The sequence below is a fragment of the Salmo trutta genome, chromosome 23 (assembly GCF_901001165.1).
Source record: "Salmo trutta chromosome 23, fSalTru1.1, whole genome shotgun sequence".
Classification (NCBI taxonomy): Eukaryota; Metazoa; Chordata; class Actinopteri; order Salmoniformes; family Salmonidae; genus Salmo; species Salmo trutta.
Genome location: NC_042979.1, coordinates 43,155,448 through 43,179,865, shown reverse-complemented (window position 1 = coordinate 43,179,865; position 24,418 = coordinate 43,155,448). Strand labels below are relative to the sequence as shown.

General features: G+C 40.7%; 1 protein-coding gene across 4 annotated transcripts in view; it reads right to left on the bottom strand.

Annotated features, from left to right (window-relative positions):
- syk (spleen tyrosine kinase) overlaps nucleotides 1-21,855 on the bottom strand; it is a 31,715-nt gene extending 9,860 nt beyond the window's left edge. The window contains exons 1-9 of one of the 4 annotated variants that reach the window (XM_029710446.1): nucleotides 21,584-21,855; nucleotides 11,706-12,178; nucleotides 9,987-10,147; nucleotides 7,864-8,002; nucleotides 6,684-6,786; nucleotides 6,217-6,245; nucleotides 4,253-4,324; nucleotides 1,653-1,731; nucleotides 1,330-1,489 (exon numbers count right to left, since the gene is read on the bottom strand). In XM_029710446.1, coding sequence (XP_029566306.1) covers nucleotides 1,330-1,489; nucleotides 1,653-1,731; nucleotides 4,253-4,324; nucleotides 6,217-6,245; nucleotides 6,684-6,786; nucleotides 7,864-8,002; nucleotides 9,987-10,147; nucleotides 11,706-12,107 — 1,145 coding nt within the window. In that variant the 5' untranslated portion in view covers nucleotides 12,108-12,178; nucleotides 21,584-21,855. The remainder of the gene's footprint in view (nucleotides 1-1,329; nucleotides 1,490-1,652; nucleotides 1,732-4,252; nucleotides 4,325-6,216; nucleotides 6,246-6,683; nucleotides 6,787-7,863; nucleotides 8,003-9,986; nucleotides 10,148-11,705; nucleotides 12,179-21,583) is intronic. The other 3 variants (XM_029710447.1, XM_029710448.1, XM_029710449.1) reach the window with 3 other exon arrangements.
- Nucleotides 21,856-24,418: the final 2,563 nt, after the last annotated feature.

Genomic DNA, 24,418 nt, shown 5'->3' with positions numbered 1-24,418 from the left:
CCCAAATAAATGCTTCACAGAGTTCAAGAAACAGACACATCTCAACATCAACTGTTCAGATGAGACTTTGTGAATCAGGCCTTCATGGTCGAATTGCTGCAAAGAAACCACTACTAAAGGACACCAATAAGAAGTAGAGACTTGCTTGGGCCAAGAAACACGAGAAACACAATGGACATTAGACCGGTGGAAATCTGTCCTTTGGTCTGATGAGTCCAAATTGCCTACGCAGAGTAGGTGAACAGATGATCTCCGCATGTATGGTTCCCACCGTGAAGCATGGAGGAGGTGGTGTGGGGGTGCTTTGCTAGTGACACTGTCTGTGATTTATTTAGAATTCAAGGCACACTTAACCAGCATGGATACCACAGCATTCTGCAGCGATACGCCATCCCATCTGATTTGCGCTTAGTGGGTCTATCATTTCTTTTTCAACAGGACAGTGACCCAACACACCTCCAGACTGTGTAAGGGCTATTTGACCAAGAAGGAGAGTTATGGAGTGCTGCATCAGATGACCTGGCCCCCTCAATCACCCGACCTCAACCCAATTGAGATGGTTTGGGATGAGTTGGACCGCAGAGTGAAGGAAAAGCAGCCAATAAGTGCTCAGCATATGTGGGAACTCTTTCAAGACTGTTGGAAAAGAATTCCAGGTGAAGCTGGTTGAGAGAATGCCAAGTGTGTGAAAAGCTGTCATCAAGGCAAATGGTGGCTACTTTGAAGAATCTCAAATATAAAATATATTTTGATTGGTTACTACATGATTCCATATATGTTATTGCATAGTTTTGTTGTCTTCACTATTATTCTAAAATAAAGAAAAACCCTTGAATGAGTAAGTGCGTCCAAACTTTTGACTGGTACTGTGCATACTATATATATTTTTTTAATCTATTATAAACCTGTTTGTGTTAGTGATAACTGTTTCAGTAATTGCCCTCATCATACATGTATTTCACAATTCTTAATGTCAAAAGAATACATATGTTGTTCTGAAATATGAACACAGAAAAACTGGTCATTTTAAACTCTTATTAATGTTAAATTAGCTACCAGATGCTTATGCAGCAGAGGTCAGCTAACCGTATCTAGCTTAGCCGTATGCAGTTACATCACCTGCATGAAGACATGATATACTTGTTGTCACTGAACTATGACAGCTGGTTTAATGGTATCGGCGGGTTGACAGTGGTGTCTATTCTAACTATGGCAAATATTATGAATCTTAGTCATATTAGTATTGGACTATCCCTTACATTTGTTTTAAGAATATGTCATTGGAAACAGCAATTCATATTTTACTTTTAAGCTGTGAAGGTTACGTACTTCCTCATTTTGTAGATGCCCTTCATGACAGTCCCAAAGTTCCCAGAGCCCAACTCTCCATCTTCCAGGAAGAGCTGTTTGCGGTCCACAGTGGAGGTCCTCAGCTCGTCTGGGTCAGCGTAAGGACTCTCGTACACCTCTGTGTCCATTGGCATGGACTCTGAGACAGGACACACACCCCATACAGTGTGATAATATCAATTTCAATTCAATACAACTTTGGGCTGCAGCAGTACATCAAAATATATATATCTCACGAGTACAAGAGTTTTTCACTCCAAACAGGATTTGTCTCAAAAGTTATGACCCCTCGCATCACTCACCTTTGCTGACCATATTTGGAGCCCTGGTGTCATAAGGGTTGAGATTATCTGTGGTTTTGCTGTGAGAGGCACCCCTGTCCTATTACAGGATACAATAAGAGAGGGGTCAAGGTACAAATAATATCGATGGTACATAGATAATTTGGAGAGAGCACTGCCGGAATGTAACCTGAAATGGTTTGATTGGTTGGTTGATTGACACACACAAGCATAAACGCCCCTTGACCTTTTCAAGCAGCACACCAATCTCTGTCTCCTTCATGGAACACTTATTACAGTGATTAAAATACACCACTGTGGATGTGGTTGACATTTGTGTGGTTTTTAAATGGGAGCTTCACATAGTTTGGTATGTTGTTTGTCACCTTCAGAATACTTTGAATACCTTTTATATTGGTTGTGCATGAAAGACATATATATTTTTTTTCTCCAAATTCACACATCTCACTGTAGATGATGTCATCAGGTGATTGATTAAAGGTGAAAGGTGGGGTGGGTCACCGGAGATTACTATCGAGTAAAAATACAAACAATTTTCTCTCATTTCAATGTGGTTTGCCAAATGGAGTTAAACTCTAATTCCAATGTGTGTACTCTAAATTAGACATGATTCTCCTAGTGACATCCTTGACTCCAGTACTATGCTGTGAATGTGGAGAAAAGCTTACTACTGTCACAAAGTATTCTTAAGGTACATCGTATCACATGTTGCCTGACGACTCAAACTGAATCCTTTCTGCTGCTCTATGTCGGCTAAATACCCGTGACCATCGTCAAAGTCGTTTGTGGTGACGTCAAAATGAGGGCTGTTGTACAAAACAAAGTCAGTGATTGGATCATCTCTAACCAATCAGAGTATCAAAGCCAATGACGAAATTTCAAAAAGCTGTCTTATTTACGTGTTTTATGGCTCTGGCCCAACCCATCGGTTTCTGGGACCAATCAGATTGGTTAGAATGTGTTTGCGTTCTAGAAATCGTTGGGGAGGTACTCAGATCCAGACGCATTGCGGAGAAGAAACTAATGTCCGTGGACATGGAATAGTGTTTGGCCAGAGCAAGGAGTTTGGGTAGCCAGGCTTGTTATATCAATGTAGGGCTACAATGTAGATATACAACTGAATATATTTTTGATGTTTTTTTTACATTGATTTGTGTCTCAGTGTCCCGGGTCACTGCAATTACAAGGGAATCCATGAAGGAGAAGAGACTGCATCAACAACAACAAAGTAAATGGAATGAATGACTCACGCAGAAGGTAAAAGGTAAAACCAAGGGCAGATGTCAGGAACTTTAAACACATGCATTTGAAGGAGGGCTAGGGAACAAATGTATCCAAGAGCCATCTCACTGACCATTTTGTCCCTTACCCCTGCTTTAAGGCATGGCATGCCTAAATTAGGAAGCGTTCATTAGTTTAACTACCACTTGAGAAATGTAATCCCATGGGACTGAACACCAAGAACTGAACTGGTTCACTTCCTCACAACTTCATCTCTATGGAAACATCACATTTTTTCCAATGATAAACAACTGTCTACACTACGGAGTACTATGAGACTTTACTGTTTTCATACGGGTTTTGTAATTACCCAAAGTGATCTCTAGGTGGAGTAAAAGTTCTAATAGACTGTAATGATGTCTGTTTGACTCAGGTCAGTCCTCAATTATTAAATGTTAAAACAAAATTTAAAAAGAGTAAAGATCCTTGGGAAAAGGAAGATTTGTATCACTTTATAAACTGTGAATTTTCAAGAAATTATATGAAGTTCTTGTCAAGAAAGACCATTAATTCTCACAGTTGGAGATCATGATGAATAAACATGAACATCAACCAGAAGTAAATCTACGAATCATTGGTAATTTTTAATTCACTTTAAAAATCATAACCGTGAAATTCCAAATGTTGTCTGAACCTATTGGGTTTTTGAGAAATCAGTTGATTTATTATCATGGGCCTTTCTCAAAATCATGTAGCACAGTGATACTATATTAAAGGTACACTCACCAAGATGACATCATTCACACCAAGGTGACTTCCTACTTACAGACAACAACATAATCACAATTCAACTCTGACTAGACTGACATCAATGGGCCTTCCCAATTTGCGCTCTCCCATTTCCACATTGGCAAGATGTTAGTTTGTAAGTAGTAAGTTCTGTCGTGTATGTTGATGTCAGTCATGCAGAATGTCTCTTTAAGGGCTCGATTAACTCCGTATCGCGGAAGTTCAGCGCTATAACGTTCACGGTAAACGCTGCATATGCCGGACTCAATCGGAAATGTCCTCCTTTAGATTTAAATAGCTCTATAGCACAGAACTTCCACGATACGGATGTAATCGAGCCTGAGTCCGTCGGCTACATTCAATTGATTACATTTCTAAGGTTATCTATTCCCACTTTTAATTTCTTGGGGGAACGTGAGGGGGATATGAATGGAGGAAAGAGTGCAGGTAAGTTTCAGAAAGGGGTGTTAGTATGTAGCAATCCACACTTTTGCAAAAATCACACTTTTGAGTGTTAAGGGTTGGGGGATGCACGAGGTCTACTGTACCACTGTAGGGGTTAAGAGGGGAGAGGAGGTGTGTTAGGGCACCTTTTTTCGACCAGGTATGGGTATGGAGTAGGATTTGATTCTGGTGAGCATTCCACCTGCCGCTTCCAATAGCTAGAAACCACAGTTTCAGAGAGGGTAATGTTATTAAGGGAAATGGTTATTTATAGTCTGTTTAGTTGAAGGGGAAAATGTTAGCTGACGTATTCTGAACAAAAGGTGCAACGCTGAAACACTTTTTCCCTCATCGCAAATCTCTGCAAACAATGCATTTTTTCCCCCTCCATTTTCCATGTATTCCTGTAACATTTGATCATTTAACGACCGGGTTGGAATTCAATCAAATCTGCAAAGTGAAAACCTGCACTGTGGGGGGAAAAGCATTGTTACCAAACAAAACTCATTCGATTTTTTTTTAATGAAAATGTTCTCATGTAAGGAAAAAGGCATGGATGACTACTTGCCCAGATAAAACTTCCTACTGTGGATTTTGGGCTGTTTAAAGATAAACCAAACCAGGGATTACAGTTTCTCATGGCCCGTAGACTACTTTCAGGGTGAGGAACCATTTAACATCAAGTTGTAAAAACCCTGAACTTCCCCTTTCAATAAAGTATTTCACAAAGATGAGGGAAGGTAAGCATTTGGGAAATTCCTTCTCAGTATTTTATCATGAAGTACAGTACAGTGTGAAAATGTGAGAACTTGATTGATAGGATGTGTGCTTGTTTGATAAAGTAAAGGGCAATAAAGTTTATAAAAAAAACAACACATTCTGTATTATTGAAGACTAGACCAAACACCAGATTGATGCATGAAAAAGCTCATAGGCTTGCCTAAAGTATTCACACCCCTTGACTTTTTCCACATTTTGTTATGTTACAGCCTGAATTTTCAATTGATTGAACTGAGTGGCCTAGTTACAGTTTTGGCTTAAATCGGCTTGAAAATCTATGGCAAGACTTGCATATGTCTGTCTAGCAATGATCAACCAATTCTTCAAACAGTGCTTGAGGAATGTTTTAAAGAATAATGGGCAAATATTGCACAATCCAGGTGTGCAAAGCGATTAAAGACTCACCCAGAAATACACACAGCTGTAATTGCTGCCAAATGTATTGACTCAAAGGGTGTTTAATTTTCCACTAATAAAAAATAACAAAGTATAGAATTTTTCTTTCACTTTGACATTAGAGTATTTTATGTAGATTTTTTACAAAAAACTTGACAACACAAAATGTGGAAAAAGTCAAGGGGTGTGAATACTTTCTGAAGGCACTGCAATAAGGAAGTACTGTAAGCGATGTATTATATAGTGAAGTAGAGGGTTTGTCACGACTTCCGCCGTAAGTCGGCTCCTCTCCTTGTTCGGGCGGCGTTCGGCGATCGGCGTCACCGGCTTTCTAGCCATCGCCGCTCCATTTCTCATATGTCCATTTGTTTTGTCTTGTTCCATTACACATCTGGTTTTCATTCCCCAATCAATCTACATGTATTTAGTCCTCTGTCCCCCATCATGTCTTTGTGTGTAATTGTTTATTGTTACGTGATTATTTTTGTCAGGCGCTGCACTTTTGTTATAGACCGTGTGTTTGTGGCACTAGTATGTTTTATGTGCTGTCGTTGTTGACCAGGTATTAAAGTGCGCCTGTTAAATATACTCCGCTCTCCTGCACTTGACTCCGCCTCCCATATACACGCCTAACAGGGTTCATGTTATTTATGTCAATATGCCAGTGCTATCAACAAGTACACACCGTATAAACTGTGTGTTTTGCAGGCATCTTTTAAATTGACATTGCTTATTGAAAAATACTGTTTCTGTGTTTGCTCTTCATAATGCTATTTCTCATAAGACTGGATGTCAACCTGGTTGGTGTAGTTTATGTGTAAAGTGCCTACTGATATTTGTTTCTCTTGATTTGTCAATGATTATATATACACACACACACACACAGCAAGAGAGAGCAGTACAGTAAACGCAAGTAAAGTGGAGGAACACTTACATTATTATAGCCTGCTCGTCCAATACCACCTGCACAATGAAAACAGTCGGACACGAATGACTCCCACAGTCATGTAAACATATACACAGTATAATGATTGCTCTATATGCTGTCTATTAATCTGTCTAGTATACATCCATCTGTTAATCTATATAGTATACATCTATTATTGCATCGACTTATGTATCAACTATTAAACATCTGTCTGTCTGCTAGTCTGTCTGCTTGTCTGTCTGTCTGTCTGTCTGTCTGTCTGTCTGTCTGTCTGTCTGTCTGTCTGTCTGTCTGTCTGTCTGTCTGTCTGTCTGTCTGTCTGCTTGTCTGTCTGTCTGCTTGTCTGTCTGTCTGCCTGTATGCCTGCTTGTCTGTCTGCCTGTATGTCTGTCAATGTTTCTCTATTGGACTCTATCTACAGTATTTCTCTCTCCGTCCATATTCCACATAACAGCTCTGTCTGTTTTTATTACTTGTGAAGGAGTGTGTACCAAAGTGTTCGCCCTCAGGTCGTGGACAGGCGTCAGTCAGTACGCGGAGCAGCCCGTCTGGCTTGTAGGAGTAATGCTCCACCAGCTACGAGAGAAAGCAGGTGTCAGGGTATGTCTCTTGCAGGTAATCAAAAACAGGTGAAGCTTGTGCCTATGTGTTAACGTGCTGTCTTTTCTCCTTAGTGTTTAATTAAGCAACAAGGCCTGAGGGGATGTGGTATATGGTTAATATACCACGGCTAAGGGTTGTTCTTAGTCACGACACAAACCCCCGAAGGTGCCTTATTGCTATTATAAACTGGTTACCAACATAATTAGAGAAGTAAAAATAACGTGTTTTTTTTCATACCCGTGGTATACGGTCTCATATACCACGGCTGTCAGCCAATCAGCATTCAGGGCTTGAACCACACAATTTATAATAGGTACTTAACAACGCATCAAAATATTCACCCCCATATTTAGCAATAGGTATGGGGCTCTTTTCTGCTCATTCACGTGTGTGCGTGGCCCAAAGAGCTCTATTTTCATGTCATCCAATCAATGTAAACGCCTGGAGTTTCCTAAACGGCATTGGCACTTGGATTAGAACCGGTGGTTTGGTCAGATGACCACACACACCAGTGATGGGTTTGGCGTTGATATGTGACTGCATGAGCAGAAAAGAACCCCATACCTACTGTAAAATATGGTGGTGGACCTTTGATCTATTGAGGCACTTTGCTTACACTTGTCCTGGGGTTCTTGTTTAGGTCAACGGCATCATGAACTTTAGTCAGTACCAGGAGATTTTGGCCATATACCACACCTCATCGAGACTTAAGTGCTTTAATATAATATATGCACAAACTGTTTAGACTGGGAAGCATGCGATAGGCTTTACGCAGTTCTACCTCCAACAAAACAACGCTGTGCGCGCTGTCAATCTGATTGAATCTAGCCCTACACGGCATAAACCTGTCTATCAGGTCTGTATTATATCCTTTATTGGGAGGTTTCCTGGAGACAGATCAAGCCTAATCCTGGACTAAGCATTTTCAATAGAGAGTAAAACTTTTGAATCCAGGACTAGGCTTAATCTGTGTCCGGGAAACTGGCCCTATAAATTGAAATTGTTTGTTTAAAGTGGGACCTTAAATAATTCTACAGTCTGCGATATTACCTGCCACAGTGTGTCAAACTTCTTCCCATCAGGAATGGAGAGCTTGCCAGCCTTGTCCTTATCGATGCGATAATGCATGACTTGTGACCCATGTAGGAGACACAGAGCGTAGGAACCATTCAGGTCCCGCTGTCTGATCCTGGAGGGAGACATATGGAAGAGACACAGATGAACATAAGGAGGTGGAAACGAACTTCCCACTAACGTCAGGGAAGCCACGACTGTGATATGTGGTTTTCACACCTAGCTATCTTCTAAGATGAACGCATTAATTGTAAGTCACTCTATAGTGGTAGCACTACCATCTGTAGGCCTTCCCTGTGGCTCAGTTGGTAGAGCATGGGGTTTGCAACGCCAGCATGGTGTGTGCAATGCCAGGGTTGTGGGTTCAGTTCCCACGGGGGGCCAGTACAAAAAAAAGATATATATATATAAAAAAAAAGGAATGAAATTCAATTAAATGTATGCATTCACTACTGTAAGTTGCTCTGGATAAGAGCGTCTGCTAAATGACTAAAATGTAAGTGTGATAATGTCTGCTAAATGACTAAAATGTAAAAATGAACATAGGAAACTGAGCTATGGCACTGAATATAGGTCCTGTGTGGCTTAGTTGATAGAGTTGGTAGAGCATGGTTGTGGGCTTGATTCCCATGGAGGACCAGTATAAAAATGTATACACTCACTACTGTAAGTCTCTCTGGATAAGAGCATCTGCTAAATGACTAACATATGTACATGAAAGAGTGCTAGAGTTACAATAAACTAACTTTCATCAAGGTTAGTACAGTGCTTGGATGGGGTAATATTCTTCAGTAGATATGCCTTTGGTAGTAGCTCATGGTCTATGAGTACTGTAAACTCCGAAACAATCATTCCTATTGGTACGTGACTGTGTAGGTGATAATTTGATGAAAAGGAACCCCACAACACAGGAAACTGAGCTATGGTATTGAATATGGGTCCTGCGTAGCTCAGTTGGTAGAGCACAGTGCTTGCAACACCAGGGTTGTCGGTTCGATTCCCACAGAGGGCTAGTATGAAAATGTATCCTTTCACTACTCTAAGTCGCTCTTGATAAGAATGTCTGATGAAATACATTACTACACTAGATGACAACATTGATGAATTGACATTCACAAATAAAAGCTGTTGTTTCATGGATTTCCTTTTTGAAATATAATTACAGAATTCCTTATGATTGCTATGCATTTGAGAATCCTAACAGTAAATGAAATATGAAAATGCATATTTAAATATGAAAATGCATATTTCAATATGAAAATGCATATTTAATTAAAAATAAATCCAAATTTGTTGAAACACACTGAAGTAATGGAAATTGTGGAGGGAAAGGCTCCAAATGTTATCAATTCAATTCAGGATATGAATAAAAAATATATAAATTATATAAATTAATTCAAAATAATAAAATGGGACACAATTTTTAATACGTTGAACGCTGAGAAGTAGCTTTGAGGAAAATACTGCAAAGAGCCCCTTCTAGAATGTTCTCATGAGATAAAGTAGAGCAGTCAAACCCCTCCCCCCCCCCCCCCCCCCCCCCCCCGCTCTTTGGTCAGTCCAGGAAGTCCTCTGCAAACTGTCACAACGGAAACCGCAGCCTGCTTCTCTCTCTACAGCCTAGGCCACTGCTGGCGCCTCGCAGCACAAACTTTTCTTACTATAAATAGTCTAGACTACAGACCTCTCCTGTATGTCTTCTATCTTCTTTTCAGCGTAGCAAATCTACACCACTTTGCTTTTAACCATTTCTTTTTTTACAAGCTATAAGAGCTGACATGAACATGTCAGAATTGGTTTGGAAAAAGTACCTACAAAAGGTTTTTATCATATAGAATGTTCTGCTATGTCATATCCTCACATGATTTTTGTTAGGATCTCAAATAGAATTACAAAGTTTAAGTGAAGAGTAGATCATAGCTACTAAAAGGACTTCACACAGCCATTACACATAGTTTTTTAAGTAACCTTGTTGACTGGTGTTACACCTTATGACAGGTTCATACAATTTTACACCTTACAGTTTTACCCGTGGCCATTCAAAGCAAACCATGGGATGTTACGATAGGCAGCCATTGTAATGTTAAGTGGTCCCTTACAGAAATTTGCCATTGGTGCGAGAGCCCATCTGGAGCCGTGATTCAGAGTCCTCGCGTGTGATGGTGTGATGGAACCAGGGCATCTTCTCATGGGCGGTGGTGGCGACCAGCTTCTCCAGCTGAGGTCTCTGGCTGATGATGGCCTGCTCCAGGGCCGCACCCTGAGGACATAACACAATGACATCTGACCTGTCCCCGACCACTTTATGGCTGCTTCAAGCAACAGGGAAGGTATACCATAATGATAGAAATAGCTGACCCTAGCCTTTTGGGGGCCCTAAGCAAACATTTGCCTAAACATTTGACAGTTAATTTCCTGCAATTTTATTCATTTTGCTATGAGGCGTAGAGAAGATTTTTACATTTTCTAACTAATTTCATGCAATTCTACTCATTTTGCCATGGTGTGGAGAGAAAAATCTACGGGTTTACAACTAATTTCCTGCTATTCTGCACATTTTGGCATAGGGTGGAGCGAATTTTTTTGCAGTTTTTAACCAAATTTCCTGAATTTCTACACAATATGCACTGACTAATGTAATGTTAATATGATATCTGAGTGAGCGTGACTAACAAAATCACCCCCCCCCCCGTGTGGCCGGTTGGTAACTTACCAAAATAAAAGGTTTTTGCTGACATATTGAGAAAGAATATTAAAACTGCTGATGCACAACTACATTCAGAAATTGCCCTTTATGTACTGTCCTATTGTTACTCAAATTAAAATGAATCCTAATAAAATCAAATCAACAGTAAGTTGAGACCCAGTCTAAGTCTTCAGTCTGAGCCCCCCACCCAGTCTAAGTCTTCAGTCTGAGCCCCCGCCCCCCACCACTTATTTTGCTTAGCGGCTGGGTCCGGCTCTGGCGATATACGTAAGTAGGTTTGAAAATGTAAGCATGTGAATGGTGTTCTTCGTATTGTTTATGACAAACTTCGAAAGGCAGTGGATCATCGTGACTATGCTAAAGTTGCTAGATGTTTTCTAGGTTTACTAAATACATACCACTTTTGAAGTAAGCAGAACATTTTGCAATGCTGTAAATTGGTTAAAGAGAGGTTTGTACAGTGCCATTTGGCTAGAAACGTTGTCTATTAAAGCACCTCTGTAGTGTAACAGCTCGCCGTGTATGAGGGTCTGACACCATGGAGATTTTTAAATCACTTTCCAAAACCCACCTTTTTAGCCAGGCTTTTATTAATAAGTGATTGTTTTAGACATCCTGTACTTTCTATGCTCTTGTATTTTTGTTTTAATGTCAAGTATGTTGCGATTCTAAATGCACTTGAAATAAAGTTTAATTACCTGTTGATAACAAAGCGTGTTTAGCTGTGACACAACACATTATATCAACAGTAACAAAACATCCTTCATGGCAAAACTGACCAAAGTGTCTTTTAGTCACACTTCACACAGATATGTAGTTATTTGTAATTTTGAGTTGTTGGATGGTGTTATTGCATGTAAATACACGGTAACTTTAGGCCTACTACAGTAGTAACACATTTGAGACAGCATTGGGTCATTTCCCTAACAATCAATCACTATTTCATTTACCGTTATTTTGGTCACTAAAGTTGGGATAGAGTAACAACATGGCATTAAGGTTCACTTCAGGTAAAGTCAGGTGTAAAATAAATACATTAATGAAGGAATAAATGAATGAACCAACCAACCAACTATCCAATGAATCAGTCAACCCAAGTATTTCTACTAACCTGCAGGTTCCAGGTCTTTTTCACATACTCTCTGATCAGCTTCTCCTTGAGGTCCTCAAAAGGCCCCACCTTGGGCTGCATGCCCTTGGGCCTGTTGTAGGGCATCTTCAGCAGACACACCAGCCCTTCGCACTTCTGGGAGTGGTAGTCAATCACATCCACGGGGGTTCGGTGGCTTTTCCCCCCAACGATGGCGTACGTCTCATTGAGCTCCCTCTCTATGGTATAGTGGTAGCACTCCCGTCTGTAGGCCACTGACAGGGCGTAGCCTCCTAAGTAGCTCCGGCTCTGCCGTAGCAGGTACATGCCGTCGCCCATGCCCCCCTGTCGCAGGTAGTCCTCCGCGTCCTCCCGGGTGATGTTGCCGTAGAAGAAGGGCAAGGCATTTACATTGTCGGCCATTTTGTCTGCTGGTTCTTGGCTGCACTGGAAATGCCCGAAAGAAGCTTTGCTATGACTCTCTCAATGGAGACCTACGAGAGGGAACAGATTCAAAAGATCACGATACAGTGAAATGTGCACGACACCTGTTGGTATCCGACTTGTGAGAATGTAGTACCTAACCATCGTTTGACTACACACACATCTAACCCCACTCAAAGCTTTTGTAAAACCTATTTTACTAATACTTGCATTTACTGATGACAGATATTGTGTACTAGCTAGTATTATGTAACAAATTGTACCTACACTGTTATTACACTGAACCTGACAAGTGCCAGCCATGTAACTACTGTTCAATGGGACGGCAATAAGGGACCGTTCATTCCATAGACAGAACTTACATCAACATATTGACTATGGCTAATTCGATATGTTGAATTAAAAGGTGAATATATTTCAAACCTTACATCAATATTGCTACTGTGCTACATGACTGATACCAGGAAGTTCCAAAAGACAGGACAGCCTCATCACCCAGTAACTCTACAGTAAAGGCCTATGTGACAGATGTAGTGTGAAACACACCCGCAACACTTCACTGCATCTCTGAGCAGGATTCAGTGAGCCGTGTTCATACACAGTATGACAATCAGATAACACAACCATAGAGTCTAGTTATTTGGAAAACGCTCTTATACAGAGCGACTTACAATTAGTACAGTCATCTTAAGTTGAGGTGAGACAACAACATATCACAATCATATCAAGTACATTTTCCTCTCAAAGTATTTATCTGCAAAGTCAATACTAGTGGGAAAAGACACGTTTCTTAAATAAGTGCGTTTTTTAAGATACTCTTCAAAGAGGTAGGTGTTTCAGACATTTTCAGAAGATCGGCAAGGACTCCGTTGTCCTGACTTTAGGGGGAATCTTGTTCCACCATTGAGGTTCCATGACAGAGATGACCAGAGGTGTCAGAACTGAGTACTTGGGTAAGGATGTAGGGTTTGAGTATAGCCTGAAGTTAAGGAGGGGCAGTTCCCCTTGCTGCTCCGTAGGCAAGCACTAGGGTCTTGCAGATGATGTGATCTTCGACTGGAAGTTAGTGGAGGAGCGGCGTGACATGGGAGAACTTAGGAAGGTTGAACACCAGGCGGGCTGTGGCATTCTGAATAAGTTTCAGGGGTTTGATGGTACATGCGGCTAGCCCAGCCAACAGAAAGTTGTAGTAGTCTAGACGGAAGATGACAAGTGCCTGGATTAGGACCGGCGCCGCTTCCTGTTTGAGGAAAGGTCGTACTCTATGGATGTTGTAGAGCATGAACCTTCGGAAGCGCGTCACTGCTTTGACGTTTGCAGAGAATGACTGGGTGTTGTCCAGGGTCACACCTATTTTTTGAGGTTGGAATTTAGCACGTATAGCTCATTAACACGTAGCGCGCTACGATTGGTGTCAGCTCGTTTAGTCAGTATGTGTCACACCTGTGCTGGTTGCCATCTCGTTAGTGGGAAGGTGTTACACCTGTGCTGGTTGCCATCTCGTTAGTGGGAAGGTGTTACACCTGTGCTGGTTGCCATCTCGTTAGTGGGAAGGTGTTTCCCCTGTGCTGGTTGCCATCTCGTTAGTGGGAAGGTGTTACACCTGTGCTGGTTGCCATCTCGTTAGTGGGAAGGTGTTTAACCTGTTCTGGTTGCCATCTCGTTAGTGGGAAGGTGTTTAACCTGTGCTGGTTGCCATCTCGTTAGTGGGAAGGTGTTTAACCTGTGCTGGTTGCCATCTCGTTAGTGGGAAGGTGTTTAACCTGTTCTGGTTGCCATCTCGTTAGTGGGAAGGTGTTTAACCTGTGCTGGTTGCCATCTCGTTAGTGGGAAGGTGTTTCCCCTGTGCTGGTTGCCATCTCGTTAGTGGGAAGGGGTTACACCTGTGCTGGTTGCCATCTCGTTAGTGGGAAGGTGTTTAACCTGTTCTGGTTGCCATCTCGTTAGTGGGAAGGTGTTTAACCTGTGCTGGTTGCCATCTCGTTAGTGGGAAGGTGTTTAACCTGTGCTGGTTGCCATCTCGTTAGTGGGAAGGTGTTTAACCTGTTCTGGTTGCCATCTCGTTAGTGGGAAGGTGTTTAACCTGTGCTGGTTGCCATCTCGTTAGTGGGAAGGTGTTTAACCTGTGCTGGTTGCCATCTCGTTAGTGGGAAGGTGTTTAACCTGTTCTGGTTGCCATCTCGTTAGTGGGAAGGTGTTTAACCTGTTCTGGTTGCCATCTCGTTAGTGGGAAGGTGTTTAACCTGTTCTGGTTGCCATCTCGTTAGTGGGAAGGTGTTTAACCTGTGCTGGTTGCCATCTCGTTAGTGGGAAGGTGTTTAACCTGTTCTGGTTGCCATCTCGTTAGTGGGAAGGTGTTTAACCTGTTCTGGTTGCCATCTCGTTAGTGGGAAGGTGTTTCCCCTATGCTGGTTGCCATCTCGTTAGTGGGAAGGTGTTTCACCTATGCTGGTTGCCATCTCGTTAGTGGGAAGGTGTTTCACCTATGCTGGTTGCCATCTTGTTAGTGGGAAGGTCTTTCATCTATGGATGCAAAGACTGATAGTCCATGAGATGAACATGATCAGTTCATATTTATGATAATGGTAAGATTAGACAGTTGTTCTAAAATTGGGCAATGATAAGTTATTTGTATTGCTATCAATTGGTTATGGCCATTGAATAGCAGGTAATCTTACAGTTGGTGCTTTTAAAGTAATAAGATACTATAACTTTAACAGTCTCCCTCTCATCTTCAAGTAAAACTTGAAAAGCCTTCTGACTTATTGGACTGTTGGGAAGCAAATTAGATTCCTATCTCTGACAACGTTTTCAATGGTAATTTAGCAATTGGTGACGGAATGAAACTGATGAGTCATGCTAATTCTTCGGAGGAAAGTGTCTGAGGTAGTAACCCTGGACTGAGCATAGACAGGCATTAACCCTGGACTGAGCATAGACAGGTAGTAACCCTGGACTGAGGACAGACAGGTATTAACCCTGGCCTGAGGACAGACAGGTATTAGCCCTGGCCTGAGGACAGACAGGTATTAACCCTGGCCTGAGGACAGACAGGTATTAACCCTGGCCTGAGGACAGACAGGTATTAACCCTGGACTGAGCATAAACAGGTATTAGTCCTGGCCTGAGGACAGACAGGTAGTAGCCCTGGCCTGAGGACAGACAGGTATTAGCCCTGGCCTGAGGACAGACAGGTATTAACCCTGGCCTGAGGATAGACAGGTATTAGCCCTGGCCTGAGGACAGACAGGTATTAGCCCTGGCCCGAGGACAGACAGGTATTAGCCCTGGCCTGAGGACAGACAGGTGTTAACCCTGGCCTGAGGACAGACAGGTATTAACCCTGGCCTGAGGACAGACAGGTATTAACCCTGGCCTGAGGACAGACAGGTATTAACCCTGGCCTGAGGACAGACAGGTATTAACCCTGGCCTGAGGACAGACAGGTATTAGCCCTGGCCTGAGGACAGACAGGTATTAACCCTGGCCTGAGGACAGACAGGTATTAACCCTGGCCTGAGGACAGACAGGTATTAACCCTGGCCTGAGGACAGACAGGTATTAACCCTGGCCTGAGGACGGACAGGTATTAACCCTGGCCTGAGCATAGACAGGTATTAACCCTGGCCTGAGGACAGACAGGTATTAACCCTGGCCTGAGGACGGACAGGTATTAACCCTGGCCTGAGCATAGACAGGTATTAACCCTGGCCTGAGGACAGACAGGCATTAACCCTGGCATGAGGACAGACAGGTATTAACCCTGGCCTGAGGACAGACAGGTATTAGTCCTGGCCTGAGGACAGACAGGTATTAACCCTGGCCTGAGGACAGACAGGTATTAGTCCTGGCCTGAGGACAGACAGGTAGTAGCCCTGGACTGAGGACAGACAGGTATTAGTCCTGGCCTGAGGACAGACAGGTAGTAGCCCTGGCCTGAGGACAGACAGGTATTAACCCTGGCCTGAGGACGGACAGGTATTAACCCTGGCCTGAGCATAGACAGGTATTAACCCTGGCCTGAGGACAGACAGGTATTAACCCTGGCCTGAGGACGGACAGGTATTAACCCTGGCCTGAGCATAGACAGGTATTAACCCTGGCCTGAGGACAGACAGGCATTAACCCTGGCCTGAGGACAGACAGGTATTAACCCTGGCCTGAGGACAGACAGGTATTAGTCCTGGCCTGAGGACAGACAGGTATTAACCCTGGCCTGAGGACAGACAGGTATTAGTCCTGGCCTGAGGACAGACAGGTAGTAGCCCTGGACTGAGGACAGACAGGTATTAGTCCTGGCCTGAGGACAGACAGGTAGTAGCCCTGGCCTGAGGACAGACAGGTATTAACCCTGGCCTGAGCATAGACAGGTATTAACCCTGGCCTGAGGACAGACAGGTATTAGTCCTGGCCTGAGGACAGACAGGTATTAGCCCTGGCCTGAGGACAGACAGGTAGTAGCCCTGGCCTGAGGACAGACAGGTATTAGTCCTGGCCTGAGGACAGACAGGTATTAACCCTGGCCTGAGGACAGACAGGTATTAGTCCTGGCCTGAGGACAGACAGGTAGTAGCCCTGGACTGAGGACAGACAGGTATTAACCCTGGCCTGAGGACCAACAAAGATAAGATTGCCAGATAATGATTGTCAGCCATGTCCAGTGTGATTCTTCACTGAAGTTATCCAATATAATTCATCAAATATTTTATATAGGGTACAACCCCAAAGGTTCATGAGAAATATCTCTTTAACCTTTAATACCAATACATTTTCTCTTTGAAAATTGGTTGGGGGGGGGGGGGGGGGGGGGGGGGAATGTAAATCAATAGCCCTTTAATAAAGGTCAAGGTGCAAAGAATCAGTTTGGGTTCATAAAGTTGTTTGGTTTTCTAAATGCATCTTCTCAGTCGCCTTTAAGTCATTATAGCCGCATTAGGGAAACCAGGTTTTGGACAGGTAGTAGCCCTGGCCTGAGGACAGACAGGTATTACTTATATTCATTAAATTTCCTACTGACTGTGAAGTGTACTTTCAATACTACTTACTGTACTGTGGGTGTTTCATTGGAACTTAAGAGGAGAGTCCTATTTACAGTAAGTAGATGGTCAGTCATGACACTCATCCATCCAATAAACAATTTCTTTCCTCTCCCAAGTTCCTTTTTATTGTGGTCACTCACTGCAGACACAATAACACATTTGCGTCATGTACAGAGCCTTCAGAAAGTATTCACAGCCCTTGACTTTTTCCACATTTGTTGTGTTACAGCCTGAATTTAAAATTGTTTAAAACTGGCCTACACTTAATACCCCATAATGTCAAAGTGGAATTATGATATTTGAAATGCTTACAAATTAATAAAAAATGAAAACTTGAAATGTCTTTAGTCAATAAGTATTCAACTCCTAAGCCTAAATAAGTTCAGGAATAGAGAAGTGCTTAACGAGTCACATAATTAGTTTCATGGACTCACTCTGTGTGCAATAATAATGTTTAACATTATTTTTTTTATGACTACCTCATCTCTGTACCCCACACATACAATTCATTATCTGTAAGGTCCCTCAGTCGAGCAGCACATTTCAAACACAGATTCAATCACAAAGACCAGGGAAGTTTCCCAATGCCTTGCAAAGAAGGGCATCTATTGGTAGATGGGTAAAATAAAAAGCAGACATAAAATTTCCTTTTGAGCATGGTGAAGCTATGAATTACACTTGGATGGTGTATCAATCCAACCAGTCACTACAAAGATACAGGCGTCCTTCCTAACTCAGTTGCCGGAGAGGTAGGAAACTGTTTAGGGATTTCATCATGAGGCCAATGGTGGCTTTAAAACAGTTGCAGAGTTTAATGGCTGTAACAGGAGAAAACGGAGGATGGATCAACAAGATTGTAGTTACTCCACAATACTATCCTAATTGTGAAAATAAGGAAGCCTATACAGATTAAAAAAAATAATTCAAAACATGCATCCTGTTTGCAACAAGGCATCTAAAGTAATACTGCAAAAAACGTGTCAAAGCAATTCACTTTTTGTCCTGAATACAAAGTGTTATGTTTGGGGCAAATACAATACAACATATTACTAAGTACCACTCTCCGTATTTTCAAGCATAGTGGTGGCTACATCATGTTATGGGTATGCTTGTCATCGGCAAGGACTGGGGAGTTTTTCAGGATAAAAAATAAATGGAATGGCGCTAAGCACAGGCAAAATTCTAGAGGAAAACCAGGTTCAGTCTGCTTTCCACCAGACACTGGGAGATGAAGGCCAAATCTACACTGGAGTTGCTTGCCAAGAAGACAGTGAATGTTCCTGAGTGGCCAAGTCACAGTTTTGACTTAAATCTACTTGAACAAATGTGGCAAGACCTGAAAATGGTTGTCTAGCAATGATCAACAACCAATTTGACAGAGCTTGAATAATTATTTTTATAATAATGGGCAAATGTTGCACAATCCAAGTGTGGAAAGCTCTTAGAGACTTACCCCAAAAGATGCACAGCTGTAATCGCTGCCAAAGGTCCTTCCACAATGTATTGACTCAGGGGTGTGCGTACTTATGCAAATTAGATATGTCTGTATTTCATTTTCAATACATTTGCAAAAATGTCTAAAAACATGTTTTCACATTGTCATCATGAGGTGCTGTGTGTAGATGGGTGAGGGAAAAAATCTCTTAAATCCATTTTGAATTCAGGCTGTAACAAAACAAAATGTGGAACACGTCAAGGGGTATGAATAATTTCTTAAGGCACTGTAAGTGACCTAGAAAAAATGCTGACAAACGGTCTCAATTATAACTAAACCAACTTAACCATAGACACGTTGAATTAACGGAGGTTACAAATCATTAACCGAATTTAGTTGTAATTGGTAATGCATACATTTTAGACTAAACATTGCTGGGTTTCTACAAACATTCTACAATGAACTGAAGACAATGGAAGATAGACATCCTGTTGTAGCCTAAAACTAGCAGCCCACCAAAGACAGATATACGGTCGCAGAGGTGTGAACTAGCCTTTTACTGAAAAAAAATTACAACTTCAGGTGCTAAAAAAGAAGAATGAGAAGGATGAATATATAAGTTGCTCTGTGTTCACATAGGACAAGGAGTCAGTACCACAAAAGATTCAAATAGAAAGCAGTGCAACTGTTTGGTACAAAAAGGTCATTGCTATGGTAACCATGCCCCCCAAAGCAGCACAAGAAGACAAAAACAATGAGTTGCACATTTTCTTAATGTGCATTTTACAGTTGAATTATTACAGCTATTTTTCCTTGTATTTACTTAGAAATGGTAAAGAGGCCATTACACAATAATCTCATGATAAGAAAGTTTGGAACTCTTTCTTGTTTCCAATGAGTACCATTTTTTAAGAAGTTAAGAAATGTCTTGTATTCTGTGAATGAACAACCAGATCGTATCAACTGTAATAGTGTGAAACTGGAACTACCCGTTTTGTATTCTAAATACAAAGGGCAGAATTTATTGAAGCACAGACTGTTAAAATAACACTCTTTCTGCAACAAGTTATGCTTTATTAAACTCAAAAATATTTATTCTTTCTACATTTCTTTAAAAAACGAAGTTGGACCACATGAAATTACATGGGTATTGATTGTCAATGGAAACCTAAGAAGTCAATCAATTCAATTCCTGTCTAGCTTTTATCTGTAAACCTTTGACCATTCAATTATCGCTCTTTGGTTGTTCCTTTTATATATTAATAGGTAACTGAAAAATTCAATTCAAATACTCCATTCATCCCACAAGGGACAATTATGAAAGCAGGAGTGCTTTATTTAACTGTGAATTGGTGGACTCAAAATCTGTTGTGCATCAACTAAGAACAATATTTGAGTGAATTTCTGAGTATCTTGTACTGCATAATACCTCAATCTATTAATATTGTATTTATTTATATTTTATTTAACCTTTATTTAACTAGGCAAGTCAGTTAAGAACAAATTCTTATTTACAATGATGGCCTACCAAAAGGCAAAAGGCCTCCTGCGGGGGACGGGGGCCTGGGATTCAAAAAATCAAAAAATACAATATAAATATAGAACAATTATCACTAGAAATGAATTATAAACCAATACTAATTAGAAGAGAATGGATTTCTTATTTCATTGTAGGCCTCCTTTATAACCTGAATTCAACAAGAAGTCAATCAGATCTCACCCCAAAAAATGTTATGAAAAGGTATCCAAACGTGGAAATGAAGAGATGAAAGATTAGACAGTGGCATCACATGTTCAAAATGAGAATGGTTTTGAAGCTGATTAGTCTTTGAAAGTTCAATCGTCTGCCAATGTAAATCACAAAGTAGAAATTATTTTTGAGAAATGTATCTTTCTAATGCAACAATGGCTAGCATTGAGTCTGTGAAACCAAAGATCTTATCAATTGCCTTTTATGAGTAAAACATAAAAACAAAACCCAGGAACCAACATGATGCATCTACAAGCTGCGGTGTATCAAGAAATATATGAAAATATCAATTTAATTCTTTAAAGTCTAAGCGGCTGGGGGGGGTTCTACTCTGACACAATTCTCTTTGACCATGGACTGATTTCAATAAGGAAAGGTTCAAGACTGAACTTTCCCTTGAATGCCTTAACTTTAACGTTCCCTTAAATTCCATTATTTTACTTTTAGATGTGTGTGTATTGTAGTGAATTGTTAGATACTACTGCACTGTTGGAGCTAGGAACACAAGCATTTCACTACACCCGCAATAACATCTGCTAAATATGTGTATGTGACCAATACAATTCAACGCCAAAGTCCTCTCGGGTGATACCTACTAAGTGAGATCTGCCACAAAGATCATTCACAATTCAGAGATGAATCTTAGGTCAGCACAAACCAAGCATCACACCGCCCATTCAAATTAAGTGCTGGAAAAAGTGATAAAAATGAAATAAAATGTTTTTCACCAGCATACAATTCTATATATTACAAATCATATGATTCTTACCCACTGTTATTGTTATAAATCTTTTGAAAAAAGACTGACATTTAATTTACTCAAGAAATGTTAACACAAGACTTTGTCACTGTGACCAAGCTCATCGAAATGGTTGGCTTGAAATGTGTTTAAGTTTTCCCTCAAAATGTGTTGAAAGGAACGCAGCAACAAAGCAAGACAACACTGACAAAAAAAAAACACACATATTTACTTAAAGTAAAAAAAAAAGTGAGGGAGTTGAATAAATCTTTGGTAAGACTGCTACTGTGCTGTACATCGTCAGACTACTCCAAGGCCCAGTCTGCTGATCCATCCAGTCTCTCTTCACCCTGTTGCCTGACCCTAAACAATTGACCTTCCTAACAAAAACAAAAACAACAACTACAGTACTACCATCTCTGACCTCAAGCACAATATGAATCAAAACTTATCCAAACCATTATGTACGGTATTAGGTGAATGGGACTTTACCTTGGAAGAAACAACAACTCCTCTGCTCCACTGCTTCTATCTGTGATCCTGCGCTGAGGCGACCATGTTCGACTGCTAGCGGGCTGAACAGGATGTGAGCAGGTCACTTCAAATGTTGCAACACCAGAAACCGTTTCGTCTGAGGGCCTACACTTTTCAAAACACCACAATACATAGATATCAACTACAACAACACAATAATAAGTCAGTTTACTACTTTAATACATATGTATGATATCCTCTCACACTGCAGTGAAGCACATAATATACAGTATATTGTGAATTGGGAGTGTTTTTTTAGGCTTCCTCATTTTTTTTAAAGTCGCTAGCTGCTACTTCCTGTCTAAATGACTTTACTTCCCTTTTTTAATCTGAAACACTGACCAGAGTGAATTTTCTTATTAATGTAGTGACTTAACGTGAACAGTAATGGGAGCAGTTGAAAAGTAAAGTGTGAAGAATTGATGCTGAAGCCAAGTGAAATTAAATGCATTTGCTCTCAATTTAGATAAAAGCTTTTTACAATATGTTGCTTCATTTTCTTTTCAATTGGTAAATATGTTTTACAAATGAATAAGATTCAAGACAGTCTTGTTATTGGTCATACCCTACCTATGCATTAATGTACAGCACTTTATACTCCATACTTATGTAGTTCTAGACTTATTCACAGTGATAGACAGTCAAATGCTGAAGGTACTTGATTGTTGTTAAAAAAAAACGAATTCATTAAAAAATGTAATTGAAAGGAATTGAATGTTAAAAATGTAAGAAATATCTGTAACTTAATCTTCGATAGTCGGACAGCTGCAAAAGTTATAGTAGACGTCTTTAATATTTCCACCAAAAATACCTTGTTACTGTTGTTGTCACAAAATAGCTTAAACTGTTGTGTGTGTGTGTGTGTGTGTGTGTGTGTGTCTGTGTGTGTGTGTGTGTGTGTGTGTGTGTGTGTGTGTGTGTGTGTGTGTGTGTGTGTGTGTGTGTGTGTGTGTGTTTTTGTGTGTTTGTGTGTAACCAGTCATGTATGCCAATCAGGCCACATTGACTGCACAACTTAGGAAGTCACAGCTGGGGTGCTATACATATAAGCAAGTGATAATGTTTGTGATTGTTGACAGCTTTTTACAAATGTATCTGCTGAACTTTCGTATTAACATATTTTGAGGGTGTTCAGTGGGCATTACATGAATTCCAAGCTAACTATATGGGGAATATACATATTGAGTATGCACTGTAACTCATTGACAAGTAAAGCCTTACCCACTCATAGAAGCACTGCACTTTGTCATTCATAACAGTTTGCATGAGCATATGACAGCATATGACAGACAATCTACTGCACTTTAACACAGAGATACTATGGAATCTATTGCCCATTAACACAGATATACTATGGAATCTACTGCCCGTTAACACAGAGATACTATGGAATCTACTGCCCGTTAACACAGAGATACTATGGAATCTACTGCCCATTAACACAGAGATACTATGGAATCTACAGCACGTTAACACAGAGATACTATGGAATCTATTGCACGTTAACACAGAGATACTATGGAATCTACTGCCCGTTAACACAGATATACTATGGAATCTACTGCCCGTTAACACAGAGATACTATGGAATCTACTGTGCGGTAGCACAGAGATACTATGGAATCTACTGCACATTAACACAGAGATACTATTGAACCTACTGCACATTAACACAGAGATACTATGGAATGAACTGTAAATTAACACAGAGATACAATGGAATCTACTGCCCGTTAACACAGAGATACTATGGAATCTACTGCCCGTTAACACAGAGATACTATGGAATCTACAGCACGTTAACACAGAGATACTATGGAATCTACAGCACGTTAACACAGAGATACTATGGAATCTACTGCACTTTAGCCTCTAAGGATTGGACCCTTTTTTTCAATTTTCGCATAAAATGACATACCCAAATCTAACTGCCTGTCGCTCAGGCCCTGAAGCAAGGATATGCATATTCTTCGTACCATTTGAAAGGAAACACTTTGAAGTTTATGGAAATGTGAAAGGAATGTAGAATGAATATAACACATTAGATCTGGTAAAAGATAATACAAAGAAAAAAAAGAATGTTTTTTTGTATTTTTGTTGTACCATCATCTTTGAAATGCAAGAGAAAGGCCATGTTGCATTATTCCATCCCAGGTGCAATTTAGATATTGGCCACTAGATGGCAGCAGTGTATGTGCAAAGTTTTAGTCTGATCCAATGAACCATTGCATTTCTGTTAAGAATGTTGTATCAAGACTGTCAAATGTGCCTAATTTGTTTATTAATAACTTTCCATGTTCAAAACTGTGCACTCTCCTCAAACAATAGCATGGTATTCTTTCACTGTAATAGCTACTGTAAATTCGACAGTGCAGTTAGATTAACAAGAATTTAAGCTTTCTGCCAATATCAGATATTTCTATGTCCTGGGAAATGTTCCTGTTACTTACAACCTCATGCTAATCGCATTAGCCTACGTTAGCTCAACCATCTCGTAGGGGACCCACCAATCCTGAAGAAGTTTTAACACAGAGATACTATGGAATCTATTGCACATTAACACAGAGATACTATGGAATCTATTGCCCGTTAACACAGAGATACTATGGAATCTACTGCCCGTTAACACAGAGATACTATCGAATCTACTGCACATTAACACAGAGATACTATGGAATCTACTGCCCGTTAACACAGAGATACTATGGAATCTACTGCACATTAACACAGAGATACTATGGAATCTACTGCCCATTAACACAGAGATACTATGGAATCTACTGCCCATTAACA